Below are 18329 nucleotides of genomic sequence, written 5' to 3'. Positions count from 1 at the left end.
TTGCAATTTTTTTCATTTAATAGAAAAATCATGCAGTAATATAATGATCTATGATTTATTACATCTCTAGTGTTTAAAACATCCCTTGATTTTATAATAGCTGCTCAAAAAATATTTGACGAATGAAGGTGTAAGTAGATGAATAAAAGAAAAGCCCACATTTGTTCAATGAAATGAATGATACGAAGAGAGGGTTGTCCCAGTCCCCACACAAAAGAGATTTGGGGCGTAGAACAATCTATATATTGGGCATTCCTTTCTCTCCTTTGGGAGAGCACAATGGCAGTGAAATTACTGAGAGAGTTTTAGCAGGTAATTATAGGCATACATTTTACATTTCAGGATCACCAATTAATTTTTAACTTATCACCTTCTGTATCAACAAATAAGATAGCTGTTACTGAATAATTTCTGTGCAATATAGGCTTTATAGTGAAAAAGAAGCCTGTTACTAAATCTCCCTAAAGAGAATTATTGGAAACCTGGATTGGATGATGTTAAACATTAGTCCTTTAATTTAATAAAAACCAGAATGACACAATAAATGATAGCAAGTTCATGTTACTTTAAAATTACATAAATGAGGAAAATTAAAATTATTCAAATAAGAATTCCAATCATTAACATCAAGTATTAAAACAACCAATGCTATAAATTTTAAAACTAGTTTTAATCAAATATATATTTTGAATCATATCTAATGTAAAATTCTTACAATTTGTACTTTTTTAATTTTTCCATTGTTAGCTGATTTTGTTTTTAATGAGTAGTCCTTTTAGGATATTGAGGATTTTCTCTCCTTTTAGTTAAACATATATGATCAAACTTTTTTTGTTCCTTAAACTTTGTCCTTTTGACACCTAGCCTTCAGTAAAAATGAATGGGTTCTTGGAAAAGAGGAAATCTGCCAAATCATGTTATCGTTTAGTCTTGTCACATGACTATATTTTTAACTAGAATATATATTGTTTTCCTTTTATAATCAGGCTAACATGCAAACAAGAATATCTGTGTTCAGAGTGATGTGGGCCCTTTCAGTCTGGAAGTTGGGAAAATATCATCACTTAATAAGATTGAAATAATTCTACATTAAGGACATGTCAGTATTGCACCTTGATTCAATCCAAAAGCACAGCATTTTCACTAAGTAGAGAGCACACTGATCTTTGGTATTATTTACAATATACTCAGCAGGGAACGTGGCTTCCTAGTCTATGCCCAACAAAATGTTCCTTTTATAAATAAATCCTGTTGTGGATGTTGAGAAATAAGGAATCAGTTAGTGTCAGCTAACTTTCATGATTCTTAGGAACTCTGGATAATTAGCTGCCAGTGTTTCAATTTTTTAATTTTTATTTTCTTGCCTTCTATGGAATCATTGACAGGAAAGCAGGCTTTGTTACAAAAAAATGTATCATGCGTTTTAAAATCTTGATATAATTGTAAAGCTGTGTCTTAATGGAATATTCTGCATTATTACTGTCATTAGTAGGCATTTTCAAAGTCACCACGGGAGGTAAGTATATTTTCCATTAAAGGATTCTTTTAGTCTGAAATCTGCCTGAACTATTATTCTCCATAAACGTCAATGGCATGAATGCCATAAAAAATGAGAAAATGTTTTATTCTTTCAGGTATGATTTTAGTGAATATAAACAAAATGAAATTACTGCATTGCTGGTGTCTTGAGATATTTAGCATAAGGATGGCCATGTTTTAAGTTTGTTTAAATGGCAAATTTTTATGTGTTTTATAAATGACTATTACTTTGTATATGAAGAGTTTTCCACATATCACAGCATATCAAGACTCCCTGGAAAAATAATTCTTGCTTAAATCATATTAATTTGGTTAGCACTTTCAATACTAATGATAATGGCATTGTGTTCTTACCTGTATGTAAGGTAATTTTGTATCAAGATATTTAGTTCAGGGAGAAAGTCTTCCATCCTAGGGAAAAAAAGAAGCTACAGGCAAAGTAGTTGTAAAAACTGGTTTATTTTTTAAAAATAAATACAAAAATATAAATATAAAACATTAGCAGATAGAATTTGATGAAATGAAATTGCACAAATGTCTGTATACCAGGTTGCATATCACACCTACTAACATCACATGTACATTTTTGTTTTTTTAATTTAATGTACAGAACAGGATATACTGTAAAATTTTTCTTCACCTTTTTAAAAGCTTCATTTGCAAGGGCAGGACATGTATCTAACAGAAGCGGCTTGTTTGTGAAGTTGCTTAAGGGAGAACTATCCTGTTCATGTTTCTGAAATTATCTTTTATTTACTAAGATGGACAACACTGTATTTCCATAGCTTTGGCTCTTGGAAGTGATTAAATAAAATGTCATATATATTCCATGAGACATCCTACAGGAAAGAATTAATGTAATTAATGAACAAATTAAGAAGTAAATGAGAAAAAAAATTGTGCTGACTGGCAGGAAAATGCTCCTGAATATCAAATATTGTGAAGTGGAGACAGCATGGGTAGAGTTACTTTCTCTTGTTTGAATAGAACATATATCCTACGTTAAGAGTCTTTGTCACTTTCCCCACCACCATACATTTCTGCTAGCTTATTAAACCGAGGGCCCCATTCTCGGAGGTAATCGTAGTTTTGGTCTCCTTCAGTAGTACCTGATTCTAATGAACTCAGAGATTCAGCAATGGAATCATTTCCTTCATAGGCATAGGTTGCAAGTGAGTCGTAGGGGGGTGCGGTGGGGTCAAGATCATGCTCTTTTAGCCTTTCATTAATGAAATCCCGGACGTCCGTGTTATCTGGAGCTGTAGGAGTCCTCCGAGGAATAAATAACGTTTCTGGAATAATATCTCGCCGGAGCTTTTTTTCCTCAATGGCTGCAGGATTCCTCAGGGTGCCGATATCAAAGGCCTGGGTGTCCTCCTCTCCACCACCCTCATCGTTATAGCTCACAATGTTGTCTCTGATATCTTCTTTTGACAAGATCAGAGGCTCTTTTTTTCGCTGTCTTTTCAGAGCTGCAAACAGTACTACTATAACTTGAAAAAAGACAAGAAGATACATTAGACGTCCGTTCAAAACACTATAAATAACGAGTGGAAATACTATAAAAGAGTTTAAGTTACTCAGGCTTTCTATAACAGCTTAGACTTTCAGATTAATTTTGTGCTTCCCACAGTTTGGGAGAGGTGTCAGGGGAGACGCTGAAGGGTTTAGCAAGGGTGGGTGGTGTTTAAGATCAGTGTTTCTAATTTATTTTTAAAACAACGTAAAATATTCCTTAAATATAGTGACTTACACTTTATTTTCCTAGGAACCATTTAGTTCCTCATTGTACAGATAATATTTATCTTCTGCATTAAATAAGGAACATAAGACACTATATAAAATTTGTGTGTATAAATCTACACAAATTGAATTCAGCTTCAAGTACGACAATTTAAAAGGACAACACGATGCTTACTTTTTTCAAAGTCTTTACACCATAGCAAAAAGCAACATCCTTCACAACATACTGAGTACTGACTTCTGTTAAACAGCTTTGCTGATGAACTTACATATTTTTGTTACTTTATTAAAAGAATGCTGTAATTATTGGAAAAAAAGATCATTTAGAGTTAGATGAATTTAGAAATTTCTAAAGTTTCCATGAAAATATATACCTTGCATGAGACCCCCCCAAAAAATTGTTAGGTTATAAGATGGCAAGGAGTAAATTTCTCAAATTGCAACACTGAACTAACTCCCCCCAAAAATGTATGAATCTTGGCTAGATTCGTAAAAGAAAAGTGCATTGCTCAAAAAGGACATTTTCCCACTTCAATGAGAGACAATATTCATAATCAAAACAGTGGTAATAGCATAAATGATAAGAGAAAGTTAATATCAAATTCTTCTGATTGCATTAGAGTTTCTTACCCTTACTCATTATTCCCAAACATTTTGATCCTCAACCTTTAAAAGGATTTGAGGGAAAAAGTGTGAACTCAATTAGATAAGATAAGGATGGGAAGACTCTTACTGGATATATATACATATATATATGAAAAAATATTGATACAAGTATTTATTTAGCTTCTTAGAACACATATTTAAAGAGTATGGAATTAATTACATTATTATATGAAGGGGTATTACGTTATGTTTTCTTTTTTATTAACATGGAATGCACAGACTAGTTTGTCTTCAACCTGTGAGATAAGGCAAACAATTAACCTTTTTAATGTCATGAAAAAGAAAGTTTTAGCCATTGATAAGTGTTCTTGCCCAAGTAATTAAAAAGCAAATAGGCAGAACTTTTTAAAAAGTGTATTATTCAAGCTTTTAAGAAAATATGACATTTTATTTTGCCTAAATTCATATATTTATGCACATGAAAATGTGTAAAGATTTTAAATCTCAGATTATTTATCATCAACCAAATGACTTTGCCCAGCAAAAACTTTCTAACGTTGAGGATAATGACAACTTATTACAATTCGCTCCAAGTCCAAGTTCATTTCCCTCTTTTTTGAATGAATGTTTTTTGATTAGGGTAACAGAAATACTCACAAAAAATAGGTTTGAACTAACAAAACTAGAGAGAATGCTTAATCTGATTTTAATTCAAAAGCAGTTAAAAGCAGTCTGCTCCTGACTATAAAATGAATTATCATTGTTTGGGGGGAAAGTAAACCAGGTAAAAATCTATTTTAATACGATTTTAGTGAATATGTAAGATAGTGAGGCCTCCATCCAGCCATAATAAAAGTGGAAATACAGATTTCACTGGGAATCTCTGTATACACTGACTAATAGCAAGGTACCTTAACTCAACCACTCAGAAATTGGGTGACCTTGGAATATGTTCTGAATATTTTGAATTTTCAGTTTCATTATGCATAAAATGAAAATAATAACACCATACATGCCAGACATTTTTTTGTCAAGTGAAAAAGGTTGTCATGGCAAAGTGCCAATGACAGAGTCTGAAACAAGTAAACACGTACTAAAAACTTACTACCATTAATATTATTCTTACTAGAGACTTTCATTTTAATTACATATTTCAATAGAACAAGTTTTCTATATGATTTAAAGTATAATCCCCCAAATAAATATTTATATTATTCATATTTGCAATTGTGGATTCAACTATTGTAAAGCACATTTATTAACTTTTCCTCAATGTTTGTTGTACTAATGGTAAGTCAGATTATAAAAATAAAATTATACCAAATTCTCATTCTATGAAATAAAATGAGGTATATATTTTTTGTAGTAAAGAGAAAAGTTTTGTTCTGGATTTTATTTCATAGTAACAAATTATAAAATGTATATTTTTTAATACGCACGTTCTCATTTCCTGAACTACATAAAAATCTAATCCTGAATTATTCAGTTCATCCATTTAATGATTTATCTGTCATAAGTAATTTACCTTTCTGTTATTTAAACACACAGTGAAAGTGCATAAATGCTATGAAAAAAGTAGAAAAATGGAAACATCTATAGAATGAAGTAGACATAATTAAGTCAAATAAAGAACGTGGAAATATTTTTAATCCTTTTTTTTGTTGTTGCAGGCCTTAACTTCATATAAAAACGTGCTCTTTTTACAATCATAAAAATATTGCTACAATTTAATATTGTCTACATTATTTTAAAATTTAAAATGAATGCTAAAGTTGTATTTAACTTTATTTTGTGTATATGAAAAGTTAGCAATTATTGAATACAGGAATGCCGATGGGAAGTGCTTCTATGTCAAGTTTTTGAATTGTTATTCTAACGAATGTTATCAACTTAACCTTTGTCTTTGTTGTTTTTAGTCGTATTGAGATTGATTAATGTCCACCTTACAGAGTTGGGGTTTGAGACCCCACTATTATCTTCCATCTCTTCCAACTCCTACTTGATTCCTGCATGGAGGATGTTTCAGAAGAACCATTGCCCCAGACTCTGTTACTACACCATTCAGGAGGAAAATAATGGGCCAGCAATAAAATAATTGGGGTCCTGGCCACTGATGCGTCTCCTTTCATTTGTTCACTGGACCTAGGTTCCGAAGATCTCTTAATTCCATTAGAACATTCAGCACGGCTACCAAGAATTTTGTCTCTCAAATTTCCAAGCTCCTACACATGCCATTCTGCATTCATTGTTCTTGCCTTTTCCTTTGTTTACTGCATTGCGGTGAAAGACAGTTGTTGTTTTCTCTAAATATTTTGATTCACATTGGAATGAATTCTAGGCCCCATTAGGTAAAGTTCCGCTATTACTACAACTATAACAAAAATTCTTTATATATTCGTATATATTCCGATCAAATAAAATATTTTAATATAAGGAATATCACAAAGTTAATTTATGTCTATCTTAAAATTTGGGGTGGTTTTGGGGGAGGGATTTTAATAGCCACAATTCTTCAAAATCATACTAAAGAGCCTAGAAAATGCTCCCATTGTTTTTAAGGTTTCTTACCCAGTAGAATGATGATGCAGAGGAGGATGGCGATCAAGGCCCCGGTGCTGAGGCCGGCAGGGAGGAGCAGGGCTTCAGCACTGCAGGATTGCATGTTGCCTTGGCTGTCACAAGCACACACTCGAATGGTCAGTGTGCCTGTGCTGCTCTGAATTGGGTAATCATTGTCTGATATCACCACAGGCAAGAGATAGGTACTGATTTCATGTCTATTGAATCCATTTTTTCTGGTTAAGATTCTGGCAGTATTATCTAAAACAAAATTTAAAATATTACAAATGGTTTGGGATAGTAAATTTTTCCCAATGTGATAACCAAGGTTTAACATATAAATAAAAACATATTTATGTAAAATATAAAATTGATATACATTTTCCTAAAAAATAAGTACAATGTAATTAATATATAGATAAGACAAATAATTAGTTTGAGAAATATACTATAAATTGTTTATTTATTAGGTTTTCATGTAATTCCTCAGTACTGTTTTCAAAGTGGTACATTTTTATAAGTGAATCATTTACCAAGATTACAGATGATAACAACTGGCTTTTCTCTTTTCAAAAAACCTATTTTGCATACCAAGAGAAAAACGATACTAAATGTGTTTTTTAATTTATGTGCATCTGTGCGTGTGTGCTTACACGCATACACAACACACACCAATCCAATACTCATGAAGAAAATGGATTAGGTAAATTTCACGCATTGTTGCATGTTTTAAATCAATAACAAAGTACAAGAAGGTTTTTTAACCTTCAAGAGGCATGCGTCTTGCCATTACAACAGTACCTTTGTAACAATGCCTTGGTACTGAATCACCTCACAGGCTACTTCTCATTCTTTTCACTTCCTTATGTATATTTGGCTTTGGTGAATCTGCTGCTGCTAAATCTCACTGAAATCTGCTTAAGAGTCTCACTGAATCATTCATTTTTCTACCCTATGTGTCCTATATTATTGTTGTAAGAATTATCTCCAGCCGTTCTAATCTTGTCAAGACACAATCATTTTTTAACATCCATAAAGAGACCTCTTTCAGATATTTTATTATTTTAAAATTGAAGACAGTACACATTGCCAAAGATGGGTTTACTAAATATATCAAATACTTGATTAAAACAAAATTGTATAACTCAGATCAATAAATTGATATGGCATATATATTGCAATGGTTACACTCGGGAAATTTCCTGTTAATATCATCATAAGTCATAGTGAACAAGTTTTAAAATTTACCTTCATTATCCTGTACTGTGAAGTTTGGATTGACAGCAGCTAAACTGAAAAAAAATTTCTGTCCACCTAAAGGGTCATCTTTGTCTACTGCACTTATAGTCTGTATTAGCTGCAGAAAAAGAAAAATATATCTCATCAATATATCTCTTATCCATGGGTATAATCTGCACTTAAGATCTTCATTTTGTCTAAAGTTGTTCAAAATAATTGACTTTTTATTTTTTTAATAAATAAATAAATAAATAAATTTTAAAAAACCATGTTATAGGGTTTGAAGAAAAAAAAAAAAAAGAAATAAAAGGCTTGTTCCATGGATGTGATTTTTATTTTCATAGCCTATCCTTTAAAGATAATTTTAGTATTCTATTATTTATAATTACATGAAGCACTACTTTTATGGTAGAAAAAGAAATATGTGCTATTTAAAAACATATAGGTAGAAGTAGATATTGATTTGAGATTGTAGAGTTAACATTTCATTATAAACATGTTACTGTTTCTGTGTGAGAGTCATTGTTTCTTCTGATTTTACTTGCTTGTAATAAAGAAACTTTTGGTCCCTAAAACAAACAAACAAACAAACAAAACAAAACAAAACAAAAAAAATAATTGACTTTTATTTCATGTGACTGTATCCTTGAGTTAATCCATCTTTTTTTATTACTTTGATTTTAATAATCTCTCCCTCTCTCATCTCTATCTCTTTTGGATCATACCCTTTACTTCAAAATGGTAAATAAAAAATATATTATTTAGGGTTTTATTAATTTAGATATAAAACTTAAAATGAGATTATTTTATATGCATTTACACACTGATCTGGAAGAGTTTTTCTAATGTCAGAAAAATTTAGGAAATTATTGTCACTATGCTTTGTTTTTCCCCAAAAATAAAATGAAAAATGGTCGAGGAATGTAGAGATTTTATAGGTAATGTTATATATTACTTTTTAACAGAGTCTTAAACATTATTAGAAACCTTGACAGTCAAAGTTCAATTAACTTACACTTTCAATAAAATTGTATTTTAAAAATTCAGCATATATAATATGTGTGAATTATTTTAAAAGGGTAAACTCTGATTGATTTTATGGTAGGAGAAAACATAAGACGCGATATGGTAGCAAAGTAGACAATTTAGCCCCTGATATATAATCAGATCACTGCTTTGGACATATGATATGATTAACTAATATACAAATATGTATGTATGATGTACATATATGTAATAGGTAGGTTTTATTGCACCTATATTCCTTTTGTTCCTTAACTTATATTTATAATACAATTTGGATATTTTTTACATATTTTAATTTTGAAGACGGCCTCAAAAGTTGTTAAATATGTACACTGATGCCTACATAGTCAAATTTATGCTTAACTAAGAGCAATACACTTTTTACTGCGTTAACTCAATGTTGTGTGGATGTTGGATGAAAATATTTGTTGTTGATGTTTTGTTGGTTTAACAAGTGATTTCAAGTTAAAAACATTATGTCAAAAATTACAAGAAATAAAGAAATTATTACAACTATCTGTATTAGATTACTTTTCTTTTAAAATGTCTTAGAGCAATGAAAATGTGATATATTTGTGGTAGTAGCCTATTTAATTACAACCCTAACCATTTATTTCAAAAGGATACAAGAAATATAATTGGACGAAAGATTTATATTTATTGCCTAGAAATAGGCTGCAAGAAAAACATCATTTAAAACTTCGAATTATTTAAAAAGTACATTTTAAAAACATAGCAACATAATTATTTGACTAAATTTTAATTGTAACTTAAAATTAAATATAAGCAAGAATTATAAAAAAGCAAGAATATAAATCTATTAAAATTAATAAAGTCAAAATATTGTTAACTAATATTACTTAAGATGTGTCAATTCAGTGATAAAACATTTCTTGACTGATTTCTTATCTGTCAAATGTATTCTTAAGGATTTCATTTTCAAATAATGATTTATAAGAATATATTGAAGAGGAAAAAATGACATAAATGGAATAACATCAAAAAAGACAGTAGACTACTAGAAATCCTTAGTCATTAAGATTAATATTTTAACATTCACATACAGACACAAAAAGTGACAGAAATGTAAAAATAGGGCTAATGGCCTTTGAAAATGGAAACTCAAATGTTTCAAAATAAATATACATTTCCAACTGTATATTTTCCCTCAAAATAAATTTACAAAGTATAATTTCAATTTATTTTTTACGGATCAAAATAATGCAGTTCAAAAAACAAATGGTGACATCTTTACATATATCTATAAGAAATTTTAAAAATTAACATTAAAATCTTTAATTAAAATGTGTTATTTTAATCAAATATTATAGCACTATTGATTTAAAGATCAGTAGTTAATTTATACATTTTGAATATCATAAAAGGGGTAAGCCAAACTCATAGAGATGACACAAACAAAATAGAATCATGTGTTGCATAATCTATATTACATTACAGTATATTTTTATGACCTTAAGACTTCGCTACTGCAGATGGAGGCACTTACATCCTTTACAAGATAATAGGTTTTTTTTTTCTTTAAGACATTACTTCTAGTGTTCAATTTCTTCATATCCTGAATTTACCTCTCAATCTAGTCTTCCTTTCCATTTTCAACCATATATTAAAAATCACAGTGCTTTTGTTTTGGTAAATGTGCCATAAAGACTGGTAACAGATATCAGAACTTGGCAACAAGGAGGTAAAATTATTTTCCCTGGCTCTTTCTATAAGCATCCACTGTTTTGTTTTTGTCCTGGAGACAAACTCATTTTGGTCCATTTCCAATAAAAAAGTTTGCCATAATTAGGAAACAAACAAACAAAAACTAGTGATTTCCAGTACTCATTTTGAGCATATGAAGAAAAGTGCACAGAAAAGTCATTTACATTTTATCTCCTTAGCAACAATATAATTGATTTCTGTTTTCACTGGGCTGTTCTAAAATAATCTTAAATCAACTTGAGGAATGTTTCAGTGATCATATTATTACAGTATCTGGAACCATGAATGGGTTTTAAGATATTTAAAGTTAGAAAACTGGTTAAGTTTTCATATGTTTTAGCTTTTTCTATGGGAAGCCTTGGAGTTTCCGTTAATGAGAACATTTCCTTTGTGCTAGTAAAATGCACCCTTTTGGCCAGGCGCCGTGGCTCACGCCTGTAATCTCAGCATTTTGGGAGGTCAAGGTGGGCGGATCACAAGGTCAGGAAATCGAGACCATCCTGGCCAACATGGTGAAACCCTGCCTCTACTAAAATACAAAAAATCAGGCAGGCGTGGTGGTGCGCACCTGCAGTCCCAGCTACTTGGGAGGCCGAGGCAGGAGAATCACTTGAACCGAACCCAGGAGGCGGAGGTTGCAGTGAGCCGAGATCACGCCACTCACTGCACTCCAGCCTGGCAACAGGGAGACTCTTCCTCAAACCAAAAAAAAGAAAAAAGAAAAAAGAAAGAAAAAGAAAAAAAAAGCACCCTTGAACCCTTTTCAGTTGTTAGGGAAGTAATAAGCATAGAATTGATTTCTATTTTCACTGGGCTATTCTGAAATAATCTTAAGGAATGCTTCAGTGATCATATTATTATGGTGTCTGGAACAATGAATGGGTTTTAAGATATTTAAAGTGACAAAACTGGTTAAGTTTTCATATGTTTTAGCTTTTTCTATGGAAAATATGTAATGGGATATTTTTGGTTTCTTAAAGGCTTAGTTGCCATTTGGTTTCATATTTGTTGTTAGTTGGCATGTGGTTTGATAAGTCATTTAGATACTATTGAAGGGAAATATAAGCAGCATATACAGATTTCCTTGGGAAATCTGTGGTATTAAATTCTTTCCATGAAGATTAAAATTATTAAAATGTATTTTATTTACTTAAAATATATTTTATTGACTCCAGGAGTAGGCATGAATGAGACAAGATAGAATGAAAAATAGAAACAGCTAGCCCTCTGTCCTGTCTTTTGCTGAGGTCCTCTGACTCTCTCTGAGATGGAAAACGTGAAGGGTCAAGCAGCCTAGTTCATGCACACGAGGGGACTACTAATATTACATCAGTTAAAAGTTGCAACATTTCCAAGGAGAAATTCTACCCTTAGATCAGAAAATAGGCAAGAGCAGGGAATGGTCATTAGTTTTATTTGTCACCTCATTTTGTCCACAACCAAATGAATGGATAATTGTCCATGTCGGTGTTCTAAGTGCTACTCTTAAAGAGCAGTTAATTCAGAGGAGTGTTGGGTGGACTGAGATATACCATAAGTAACTAAAGCACACCTAGGAACCCTGACATTCTTCTGCTTTCCTAGGAGAAGGAGAGTCAGAGCTAACAAATTAATTTTAAAAACGCTCTGAACAAGAATTTTATCAAATTACCACTTTGATTTTGCCTGCTAGGATGTCATAACCTAGAATCTCATCCCTTAATATATAACAGTTTAGTTTAACCGAGGCATTTTTCAGCCTATGAGACCAAAGTGACATCTAACAAACTGGTCTTATTAGAATTTGCCTGTATGGGAGGCTATTGCACAGGCAGTCAATTCAACAAAAAATATTAATCATCCTCTTCCTATCAGGTGGGTCAAGATAGGCTAATTCCCTTTTTATTGAAATCATCTTTTGATTATTTTCCTTCAATACGCCAGCTGTTTTATAATGTCCAAAAGGTATGGAGACGTTGTGAGCCAGTTATAGTGAAAAAGAAAATAGACAGAAGGAAAATAAACAAACATACTTTCTATTTTGTATATTTTGAATACATTTGTAAATCAGTATTTATAATGACTTGAGTGCTCTGAAAAGATATCTTTTGAAAATCAAATAGAATAACCATAGAGGGAGCAATGTATGCAGCAGTAGCAAAGTGGGTAATTTATCTCTTAGAGAAAAGACTTCAGCTTATATCATGCTGAGCCTGCCAAGCAGAGGACGATTTGGAATGGTATTTTTGGGGCGTGCACTGTTTCATTAAGTAGTAAGTGGGAAGCAACTAAGTCATTTAAATATTCCAAATTAAACATTTCTATAACATTTTCAAGTTAAAAAAATGAATCAAATTGCAGCAATTTTACCATATTCAAACAACAGACAGGCTATTGAATTCTTGTTAGAATCTTCAAAAGGAAGAATTTGAATTATTCCACAATATAATTTGCATAAAAATGTAACAATGACATTGATGTTTATAAAGAGTATCAAATAATGTCAAAACATAATACAATTTCGTGATGGTTCCTTTTTTTAAATAAAACACATTTGATTCCCAATTATTATTTATACCACGCAGCTTCCTTCTGTGAAGATAGCACTCAAACCAATTAAGAGCATTCTCTTTCAGCCACATACACTGGAGCTTTTCAATCAACAAAATGAGTCCACTGAGGAAAAGACTTACAGAATTATAAACAAAGCTGATGCAGAAAAAATGTTTTAAAGTACTAAAACCAAGTCATTAAGCACTTCATATGCTGCTGTAATGATGAAATGCAATATGTAAGTCTAAGGAGGAAATTCTGCTGCCCTGATGCAAAACCGTATCTGCACACATCAGAAAAGTGATTAAATATTCTGCTGCTCCCATACATTTGTCTCTTGTTTTCCACAGCATTCGTCTCTCATCCCTCTAGCAGGTACCAGTATTTATTTAATGACACAGCAGGCGGTCTTAGGGGTTTGCTTGTCTTTGTTTTTGAAAATTTTGAAAGTAGTTATTTTTTCTTATGCTTCAACTTTTGTGGCAACAATAAAATTTTATTCACGCATTAGAACTTTACGAAGGAAATATGAAACCTGGTATATGGTTTTAAAAATATTTTCACCTTTAAAAACATCAGTTATGGTTTTTAAAAATTATATTGGGACTCTATATGAGTGTTTCCATCTCTGTGTATTCTTTCCTCTCAGGATTTTGAAAAGAAAATATTTTGCATACAGTTAAAATCTTTCCAGAGTTTTAATCCCATAGGGGCTTACCTGCCCTGGTCTGGCATTTTCACATACAAAAGTGTCATAGAACACAGCAAACTGTGGGGCATTGTCATTAACATCCAAAATTCTCACAAAAACAGCCACGCGTGTTGTCTCTTTGGGATTGTCTAGAAAAGGGGAAGAAAAATATTGTTTAGGAAGATAAATTTGTGCATCAAATTTAATTTATATAGGCATCTTGTGGATATGAAGTGCTCACATACAAATAAGCATTGCAATCATTCTACTAACATAATGAGCAAATGCAATAAAGAAAATTACTGCAGAGCCTAATTAAGTAGTCATGAATTCAGTTATTATTGGGCACAAGGGTACTATTATTATTTTGGAAAATCATGTTAAAAGTACAAGCCAGTATAATTGAGTTCACACTATATTTGTGTCCTTATTGTCCAAATATATAAAATAAGAACACTTACTTATTAAATCCTTGTTATACTTCATTATAATTATATCATTTAATTTTTAACTTTTTTTGGATGAATAAATAGTTTTTTTGTTTGTTTTTGTTTTGTTTTGTTTTTTTGAGCAGCAGCAAGATTTATTGCGAAGAGCAAAAGAACAAAGCTTCCACAGCGTGGAAGGGGACCTGAGCGGGTTGCCCGAAGAAATAGTTTTAAATAAATTGGTAACTTATCTAAGGTCCTTCGCTCATAAGTGGTAACTGTTATAAAACCTATGTCTGTGACTACTTTTATCACCAAAATGTATTTCAACAACTGCTGTCAAATTTCTGTTTGAAAATTTTATTATATGGCTACTTATTTTACAAACTAGTTGGGAAATTTATGATGAAATATGAAGATTCAAATATTTTATTAATATAGTTATTGCTGGTACCATCTCAACATTCTAGCTCAATTTTGCATTACAATCTATTGTCACAAATTAGCTCAGTAGTAAGAAATAGCATACTAATCATACCTTTTGCTATAAATGCTGAAATCAACAGCATCAAAGTTCTCACATAAAGAGATGCATTTCTGGCTGGGCACGATGGCTCATGGCTGTAATCCCAGCATTTTGGGAGACTGAGGCAGGTGCATCACTTGAGGTCAGGAGTTCGAGACCAGCCTGGCCAACATGGTGAAACCCTATCTCTATTAAAAAATACAAAAAATAGCCAGGTGTTGTGGCAAGAGCCTGTAATCCCAGCTACTTGGGAGGCTGAGGCAGGAGAATCACTTGAACCCAGGAGGCGGAAGTTGCAGTGAGCTGAGATCGTGCCACTGCATTCCAGCATGGGCGACAGAATGAGATTCCATCTCAGAAAAAAAAAAAGATGGATTTTCAAACTTGTTTTGATATGTAAATTAATAAAAATATAAATACCACTTTATTTAGCTTAGCTTTGAGTAACAACCCTGTATTGGTTATAATTGCATTTTTCTTATTATAGATTTTTCTAGGCACTTATGCTAGCTGAGAGTATGTTTACATTTTAAATTCAGTTTATATTCATCAGATTTTATGATATCAATATCTCAGTCTTTGGATACAGTTAAACTTCTGTGTACATTTTGGAAAAGTAAAGCTGAAGAGCAATATAATGCAATAAAGACTATAATTAGCTGAAAACAAAACAAAACAATAGCAGAATAGCTAGGGGACAGCAGCAACCTTATTAAATGGTCTCAACCAACATGGGCTGTGGATATCGTTTTGCCTTGTAAAATGTATCTGACGTCTTAAGGTAATCTAAATAATTTTCAGATACAAAGGTAAAATATATTGTCACATACAAATAGGAAGTATATTACTACTAAAAATAATTTATATCCCCTTGTTCTCTCCATATAATTGAATGTTACTCCAATATTAAAATCAGCACTTTAAAAAATGATATGTAAGAACAGACTGCTTAGCAGGGATATATTTACAAGGCTGAGCGAGAATAAAGAAAGGCAGACAGAATCGAAGTGTATTTATCACTTTTTGCAAGAGAAAATTTAAAATGCATCCTTTCTTCACCAATCCTTTTAAGTCTTACTGCAGTCTTCTGAACCCACATGGATTCAGTCGTCAGGTTCTAACTTCTTATTTGCTAATATGTTGTTGCATATTATCCACTTGTTCGTGTACCACGAGGTTTAGCGTTCAGGCCCTGGGGTCTAACATAGCTGCTGCTTTGATTGCCAAGTTCACCACTCATTTGTTATGTTACTTTGGCCAATTTACTCCACATATTCAATGTCTTGGTTTACTCAATATAAATCAAAGTAGAACCTCTAATCTCACAGTTACTTGTAAAATTAGGAGTTAATGCGTGAAAATTTCTTATGAAAGTATCAGTTTAATGATCAGGACACAATATGCGTTGACTATAATCATTACCATCATCTTTATTATCATTATTATATCTTCTTCACTTTCTTATATTACTTAAAAACTTATGCTTTCTTCACATAAAGTATTCACCTAATAAAAATACATTAATTAGCCTTTCTACCATTCAAGTGAGTCTGAAGAGGTGTGCATTTGAGAAGAAGTGGAGAGAGGAGGAAAAAAAAAAAAAAAAGGAGAAAAATGCTATCTCATTATTTTCTGCTTCCTCTATGCCAGACCATTTGCTAATACCCAGAGCCATGGGGTTCTCTACAAATGCACCTTTTGCTATCTACTTGTTGCTATGGAGAAAAGTGGGAAGGTATGCTTCTTCCATATTTTCTGGAATGTGCTCTTTAACCTAATTATATAGTGAGTGGACATAAGCAAAATATTTCCTTTCAATATAAAGTCTTGACATAAAAATAACCCTTGTTGGTAACAATTCACTTTCTAATGATGCCACAGAGACAGGAGAGACAAAACTTTCATAACTAAAAAATTCCGTCGTCAGCCCCTTCCCTAACACAATATAGAGATTCTCCAGGGTCTTTACAAATAACTCAAGGCTCTTAAAATCAAAAGCTAAATCCACAGGGATGAATGTGCTTTGTAAAGCATCGAGCCTGGAGCCACCTATTCAAAAAACAGTGCTTACACTAATCTTTTTTGCTGGCAGATGCTGTCGCTTATGTATAAATAAGAGTATAAAGTGTTTCAAGGAAGAATCAAACTGAATAGCAGCTGGCATATATTTACCACCTGAGTTTCTCTCAAAGTTCTTCAGGGAAACACTACTATAGCAAGAAGGTATCAGCAATAAAGGATCTTAAAATGTATGTCCTAAGGTGAAGCCATGACGATGCATCCACGGGCCTTTTCATGCCTCCACACAGAGAAATTTTAAATCATTATCTAGAAATCACAGACATTAGAAAAAATATAACTGTTTTACCTGCTTTGGGTAAGAATTCTATGAATAAGAACTACGGTGTGGATAATAGAGTTCTTTAGTCATAAACTTAGTTCTATTGTCCACAGAATGTATTGCAATGATTATAGTCAAATTTTCAGATGTAGTGAGAGGAGCTCTTTGGTTTCTATAACAAATATGCCCTAAAATCCCAAGTTTATTATTAAGTCATTGATTGTGACCTTAATTTTAGATGTTTTATTCTCCACATGGCCTTTTTTTTTTTTTTTTTAGAGGGAATCTCACTCTGTCGCCCTGGCTGCAGTGTAGTGGCGCAATCTCCACTCACCGCAAGCTCCGCCTCCAGGTTCACGCCATTCTCCTACCTCAGCCTCCCGGTAAGCTGGGACTACAGGTGCCCGCCACTACGTCCGGCTCATTTTTTTGTACTTTTTTAGTAGAGACGGGGTTTCACGGTGTTAGCCAGGATGGTCTCGATCACCTGATCTCGTGATCCGCCCGCCTTGGCCTCCCAAAGTGCTGGGATTACAGGCGTGAGCTACCGCGCCTGGCTTCCACATAGCATTTTAAAATATTTTTGAAGAAGAAAAAGAGGAGTTATTCCGTGATATGATGCACTAAATAATTACCTGGAGTGGTGCCTGCCATATGATGTGATATATTTGTATGTATGGAATGTAGAATTAAATGATTAGAAGCAAGGCCTTAAAACATATTGGTAAGAAGTACATTTGAACGTCATTGTGTCCTGCTCGGGGCGTGATGTATGACACACTGACTGTAAAGTCAGTGTTTAAAGTCTAGTAGAAAAAATTCCTTGTATGCTGTTTCCCTCTCATCCTCGTTGCATTTAATGCCCAGAACAGAATAATGGGATCCTGGCTGTTTGTGGTTTGGCAGGTAGGCATTTTTGGCAGTTGTTCTACAGATTGATTTTATTTGAGGACAAAAAAAAGATTCAGTCCTTTAAAAAAAGAAGTAATTGGCTTAGCTTTTTACAGAACTGTAATTACTTCAACTAGCTTTAGAAGTTAAATCTCACAAAATATCTGTAAGGGAAAATGCAATTCCTTGTTCACTAGGCTTGAATAAGGATATTGAATCAATCAGAGAGCACAATCATGATTCCGAAATGACCAGATTGGATCATGTTAGGTACATCTAACTATGGGGATGTGGATACAGATAGAAATAAAAGCTTTCCTTAAAAGAAAAACTTGGAAATATTTAGTTAGCCTTAAAATCAAAAGCTAAATCCACAGGGTATTGAGCTTTTATATGCCATATATAGCAATTATATGGAGAGAACAAGGGGATATAAATAGATATTTATATCTCACTATGAAAAAAATGGATCATTTGAAATTA

At 32.4% G+C, this 18329-nt stretch overlaps 1 protein-coding gene across 4 annotated transcripts in view; it reads right to left on the bottom strand.

Annotated features, from left to right (window-relative positions):
• Window positions 1-1979: 1979 nt before the first annotated feature.
• Window positions 1980-18329, bottom strand: part of CDH10 (cadherin 10) — a 159436-nt gene continuing 143086 nt past the window's right edge. For 3 of the 4 annotated variants that reach the window (XM_009449368.5, XM_063811374.1, XM_016953500.4), the window contains 4 exons: window positions 13688-13809; window positions 7696-7804; window positions 6457-6708; window positions 1980-3032 (listed from right to left, as the gene is read on the bottom strand). In XM_009449368.5, the coding sequence (XP_009447643.1) occupies window positions 2542-3032; window positions 6457-6708; window positions 7696-7804; window positions 13688-13809 (974 nt within the window). In that variant the 3' untranslated portion in view covers window positions 1980-2541. The remainder of the gene's footprint in view (window positions 3033-6456; window positions 6709-7695; window positions 7805-13687; window positions 13810-18329) is intronic. The other variant, XM_009449369.5, reaches the window with a different exon arrangement.

Source organism: Pan troglodytes, chromosome 4, assembly GCF_028858775.2.
Source record: "Pan troglodytes isolate AG18354 chromosome 4, NHGRI_mPanTro3-v2.0_pri, whole genome shotgun sequence".
Lineage (NCBI taxonomy): Eukaryota > Metazoa > Chordata > Mammalia > Primates > Hominidae > Pan > Pan troglodytes.
The sequence above is the reverse complement of the archived record's forward strand: the minus strand, read 5'-3'. Positions and strand labels throughout refer to the sequence as shown.